Source organism: Puma concolor, chromosome A2, assembly GCF_028749965.1.
Source record: "Puma concolor isolate L17-30 chromosome A2, mPumCon1.1.hap2, whole genome shotgun sequence".
Lineage (NCBI taxonomy): Eukaryota > Metazoa > Chordata > Mammalia > Carnivora > Felidae > Puma > Puma concolor.
In genome coordinates, this window is record NC_141668.1 from 38,520,719 (window position 1) to 38,526,718 (window position 6,000).

Consider the following 6,000-nt stretch of genomic DNA (forward strand, 5'->3'; position numbering starts at 1 on the left):
ATACAGAGAACAAACTGATGGTTGATGGGCGGTGGGGGAGAGGGGGAAATAGGTGATGGGCATTGATGAGAGCACTTGTTGGGATGAACACTGGGTGTTGTATTTAAGCAATGAACCATGGGAATCTACCCCAAAACCCAAGAGCATGCTTTACACCCTGTATGTTAGCCAATTTGATAATAAATTATATTTTTTTAAAAAACCAAGTTAAAACAATAAAATAAAATGCATATGCTTTCATATATATATACATATATATGTGTGTGTATGTATATATATATATGTATATGTATGTGTGTGTGTGTGTGTGTGTGTGTGTGTGTGTGTGTATAGAATAGGTACAGAGACTGGTTCCAAGCAGGCCACCAAGAGCAAAGAAGACCACCAGTTTAAGGATGCATAAGTACCTTCTTTATCATAGAAAATTGGATTAGCAAATGGAAAGGAACAGAAGTGGAATGAAAAATGCTTGTTTTAAAAATAATAATGCACAATTTCCAGGCTGGGGAACATGTGGGGATTTGGGAGTGTGGCACACCTGGAGAGGGCATGTAAGCTCTCTGTCCTTTCCCCCTGTGTCACCCTATGCATCTCTTCCACGTGGCTGTTCCTGACTTCTATCCTTTTCTAATAAACCAGAGATCTATCTTTTATGCTCTTGAATGCCTCAAAGTTGAAGAAGTCTAAGTTCATCTTGTACATGACAGAACTGAGCCTTCTAGGATATTTTCATATCCCTAAGAAAATTTACATCTGTCAGATTCCAGAAATTCAAGCTACATTGACTCAGTCTCAAGAAGACATCTTCTTCACGGATATGACTGGTAATAAAAAAGCAGTTGCCATACCATTTTACATCACCACCAGCAGTGGTGGATCATTTCTCTGCACCATTACCAACATTTGGCAGTGATTCCTCATTGCCCACTTTCCCGTCCACACTCCTGCCCACTGCCATCCACAAGTGACATACCTCTACCCCAGAAGAATCCACAATGCTTACATGATCTACCCACTCAGACATGAAGTGAGACCAGGGCCTGCAAGACGCACAGGTCTCCATGGCTCTGGAGGAGACCAGTCTTTCTTCCCATCCTCGAAAGCTTCACAATTTGCAGGAAGCTCCTGATATTAGTGTAACTAGGACTCCTGAGAATCCTCAGACTTTCTGCTCATCTTCCAATGCCACCACAGCCACCTCATCAAGCAAATCAGGTGTGGGATCCAATAACCAAGAAGAACTAAGATAGCGCTTCACAGTCTGGGCCAGCCTCCAAGAATGCACCATAGATGAGAATGATACCCAGGTATCAAATGAAAGAACCAATGACAAATGCAGATACATTGAAGATTATCATCAAAGAGTATGAAGACCGCTTCACCGAGATCCTCCCGGGAGCCTCTGAGCACATGGAGGTGATCTTTGGCCTTGCTGTGAAGAAAGTGGATCCCATCAACTTCTCCTATAACCTCCTCATCAAACTGGGCCTCAGATATGATGTGGTTCCTAATGGTGAACAGGGCATGCCCAAGCCCAGCATCCTGGTACTTATCCTGGGTATGATCTTTGTGAAGGGCAACTGTGCCACTGAAGAAAATCTAGGAAGTTTTTAATTTGATATGGATGTATTCTGGAAGGAAGTACTTTGTATTCAGGGAGCCCAGGAAGCTCATCACTGAAGATGTCATGAAGGAAAAGTACCAGGAATAACAATAGGTGTTTCTATAGTGATCCTACACAATTTGAATTCTTCTGGGGCCTAAGAGCCCACAACGAAACCACCAAGGTCAAAGTCCTTGAGTTTCTGGCCAGGATTCATGGGACTGATGCAAGTTCTTTCCCATGTCAATATGAGCAGGCTTTGCAAGATGAAGAACAGAAAGTCTGAGCCAGAATTTCAGCCAGGCCTGTCTCTACATCTGTGGCCACTGCACATTCTAGTGCCAAGACTAGTCATTGCTCTTGCCCCCAGTGAAGCCTGAGGCAGATTCTCCACTTCATTTGAAAAGGTCAGTTAGTGATCATAGAATTTAGGTCTGAGGTAGGGCAGAAAGGAACACAGTACATAGTCCTATATCTCCTATTTGAAATGTGTAAATTGAAATTTTGTTTTTAGAAAATTTGTACTTTTTATTTTTTGATGTATGTATTTTTCAAATATTGTTTCTTTCAATGTAGGTTCAATTAACCTCAAATTCTCCAAGGTTACGAATGATATTGGTCACACATTTTATGCTGTAATGAACCTTAATGGGAAGAGTTTTATTTTGTAAAAGAAACTGTGAAACTATCCATCTTATTTTGTCATCTAGAATAAGAACATGGCATTGCTTTAGGCATTTCCTTGGAACTATGAAAAAATTCTGCTTTAAAATAGTTGCGATCAAAAGGAAAAATAGAGAAGAAAATCTAAAAGATGCTCAAATCTTGGCATTCCTATTCTTTTTTTATTTCTTATTCCATAAAGTTAAAGGATACATACATGGATTCACTTAGCTCTTTCAAGAATGTATAATAAATAGATCTTAATAAATTAGAACCCATGCTTACTGGGGGAAAAAAACAATGCAGAATTTTATTTTCTTTTGCAAAAATCTTGACAAAACATTGAAAATACAATCATGAAAAGATATTAGGTTAAGATAAACACAGCAAGTTTTCCTGATTCAGTAAATATAATAGCAGTTAATGTTCTTCCACGGTACAGCTATTTAGGTAGAATGCATTTTAACAATTCCAGACAGTACCATTTATGCCTGCACCTTTCCAAACCTTTCCTAGCAATTTGCATGCAGCATTTTTTTTTTTCAAAGAGCAAGGGAAAAATAAACTAGTAGCTAAAAACAGAAGAGAAAGCTGTTGGATTCAATGAGAGTTTTGCCTTTGAATAGTTGGGTGTGAATCTTTAAGTACTATACTGATGGAATATGAAAAGCTTCTTTCTTATTTTAAGTAAAGATAACTTAGGGATGCCTGGGTGGCTCAGTCTGGTTAAGCATCAGACTTCAGCTCAGGTCATGATCTCAAGGTTTGTGGGTTCAAGCCCCACATCGGGCTCTGTGCTGACAGCTCAGACCCTGGAGCCTACTTTGGATTTTGTGTCTCCCTCTCTCTCTGCTCCTCCCCTGCCCATTCTCTCCTCTCTCTCTCTCTCTCTCTCTCTCTCTCTCTCGCTCTCGCTCTCTCTCTTTCTCTCTCTCTCTCAGAAATAAACAAATTTTTTTTTAAAAAAGTAAAGATAACTTGGATTGCCAAATATTTTTTTTTCTCCTTAAAGCCCAGAAATTTGATGCAAAATTTTCATTTAAATGTCAGGCAAAATTTCAATACCATTTTGCTTTGAAAATACAATCACCAATCTATTTCTCCAATCTGCAAGGTAATAACATGGAAAGACTTCTCTGAACTTTCATCTCTATTATCAATAATGACTGGATCCTGCAGGATGTATCTATACGAATGGTTTTCATCCAATCCATGAAACCAGGTTGCAAATGTATAAAATTTGTATTTACTTTCTTCTCTCACTAGATCACGGGCTCTGTGAGGGCAGGGATTATCCAAGTCATGACTGTGCTTGGTACTCAAGGCCAGGTGTACAGCAGGCAGGCCATGTACCTCCTTGTTTAGTCAATGCACAAGCAACTGTTCATGCTGAGAAAAATTATTAAATGATTGAGGAAAAACCTCTTCTGTATCTTCTAGAAAGGAACTGTATATAAGTATTTAATATTTAGCACGTAGCATTCATTTGAATCAGTCCAAGTGCCTAAAATGAAATTCATCCACTGCAATTCTTAGGGCTGAGATTTGCAGATGTCCAGAAGTAGCCTTGTGTGGGGAGTGAGAAGGGCAGGAGAGACTATGGACTGGAAAGAAGGACTGTCTACTTGGACAAGGAGCTGAAGGTTGTGATGGAAACACACACACACACACACACACACACACACACACACACACTGATGCTTTAAACCTAGTAGGTCCACACCGCTCAAACGAATACAGTTTCCAGAGCTGGATGATACCTGTTATAACCTGTCATTCAATATACCCTTAAAACTATTGTGAAAGACTCATTCTTCATTCCAAAATAATCTGGAACCAGGCTGATAGTGGATTATAAAATGAGATCCTGCCCTTGGGGGCTTATGTGCTAGTAAGTGGCAGTTTGGTGCAGAATTTAAGAAGCCCATGCCCCAAGCCAAGGTGACAAAACAACAAAAGTAGCAAATAATAAACAGCACTGTTAATAGGAAAGAATCCCAAGCTCAGACCTTACATTTTGAGAAATATTATCTTAAACCAGAACAATCTAGAACAAAGTGAAAAGAGAAAAAGCCAGGAACCAACATGCTGTAGAATAGAAGAAGGAAACTGATGAAGAAAGGAGACAAAATTCTGAAAAACGAAACCAAAGCAAACTATTAACCGTACTTTGAGGTTACCAGGACGGTAGTGTGGCAATCCGTGAGAAAAATGAAAACATCCCAGGATGATGTTTTCATCATCATCAGGATCATCATCAGAAGATGATCCTTCTTCCCTATCATCAGAGAAGAGAGACTCAGCCCAGGCTGAAAGAATCACACAGACTTTTCTGTCAGCAGAAGAAAAGCAAAGAGAATGTAAGGAACAATGTTTTAAGGATAACAATCTTGACAACACACACAGGCTTGACCGGATGGGAGAAAAATGAGAATAAGGGAAAGTCCTGAGGCCACAGAACCTGTGAATCAGATAAGAAAGAGCCCTCTCAGGAAAAAAAAAATAGACCCCAAGTTACAGAGTGACCTTTCTGTGGTTTGGGAACATAATTTCAAGTTAAAAGAACACAGACTGGATATAGCTTTCCAGGCCTAAGTCTCCTTTCCTCCCCAGGCTCTCAGATCTTGGTGTGGGTGCATGTTTATCCCAAAAGATTGAAAAAAAAATTAATTAAGCCTATTTCATTACAAGAATGAATTTTTTTGGAGTAGCTTAAATTCTTCTCATCTGTTACAGCACTTACTTGCCACAGGAATCAGCCTCTTCAGGACTGTTGAAGTCTGTAACATCCACAAAATGCTTATTAGTTGGCATATTTTACAAACCTATTAAAGAAAGAAAATGACACCTCAACTGTATTATGTGAATTGCTAACACTTCATTAATGATGCCTAAAAGCAATGATCACTTAGTGAACGAAGATGTAAGAAATTTTTATCTCAAAAGTCATTACTGTTTTAAGTTATGAGTTTGTTTATGGTGACTAATTGTATACTTATTATTATACAAACTCTATTTCCACGGTACAAAAAGCTGTTTTACAATTACAAGCAATCTAACAAATGAATCTGAATAATTTGATGGTAATGTAAGCATCCAACTATTAGTCTTTTTATTAGGCTCATTGCTTCGTTGCAGTAAGAAACCTAATTGTTCAGAAATATACAGAAGAAATTTTTTACACTCATGGTTACTAATTTTTTCAAACAATACCAGGTTGAATTTTTCTACTAATAACTCAATAAAAGCAAAGTAAGCTGCTTTATTAATTGAAGCCAGGATTTTAGCGGCCAGGGGTTATGACTGGATGGTTTTAATAACTCTCCACTCCACTGCATTGTCAGAGGGTATTCATTTAATTCTATTACTTTAGAGTGTGCAAAACCTACACAAGGGACATTTTCTCTTGTTTTTCCACATTTCTTTCTTCTAGAAATGTGAACGTTGTTGGTGGTATTCTGTAACTTTCCATTCTGGCAATTATTCAATCTCAAAGTTAAGGTCAAATCTGATGCTCCAAGTACTCCTTAATTCAAATTAGAATGTTTCATGTTGAGGTGGCTTCTTATTCTTTATAATACTAATAGAGAGAGAGTGTGTGTGTGTCAGAGAGAGAGAGAGAGAGAGAAACAGACAAAGAAATAGAACCTTCTTGTATGAGACATCTGAAATTTGGAGAGTTGCTTAGACTTTGAAGATAAATTTCAAATACTATAAACTCATGGAAAAGGTCA

At 38.4% G+C, this 6,000-nt stretch overlaps 1 protein-coding gene and 1 long non-coding RNA gene across 2 annotated transcripts in view; one reads left to right on the plus strand and one right to left on the minus strand.

Annotated features, from left to right (window-relative positions):
- The window catches only part of LOC147583108 (uncharacterized), a 73,224-nt gene extending 68,145 nt beyond the window's left edge, over positions 1 to 5,079 (minus strand). Inside the window, exon 1 of the long non-coding RNA XR_015242831.1 lies at positions 5,010 to 5,079. This is a non-coding gene — a long non-coding RNA (uncharacterized LOC147583108). The remainder of the gene's footprint in view (positions 1 to 5,009) is intronic.
- Positions 1,297 to 1,889, plus strand: LOC147583109 (melanoma-associated antigen B16-like). The gene is given in 3 exon segments (XM_086680182.1): positions 1,297 to 1,601; positions 1,603 to 1,708; positions 1,710 to 1,889. Coding segments are annotated over 3 exon segments (591 nt in total).
- Positions 5,080 to 6,000: the final 921 nt, after the last annotated feature.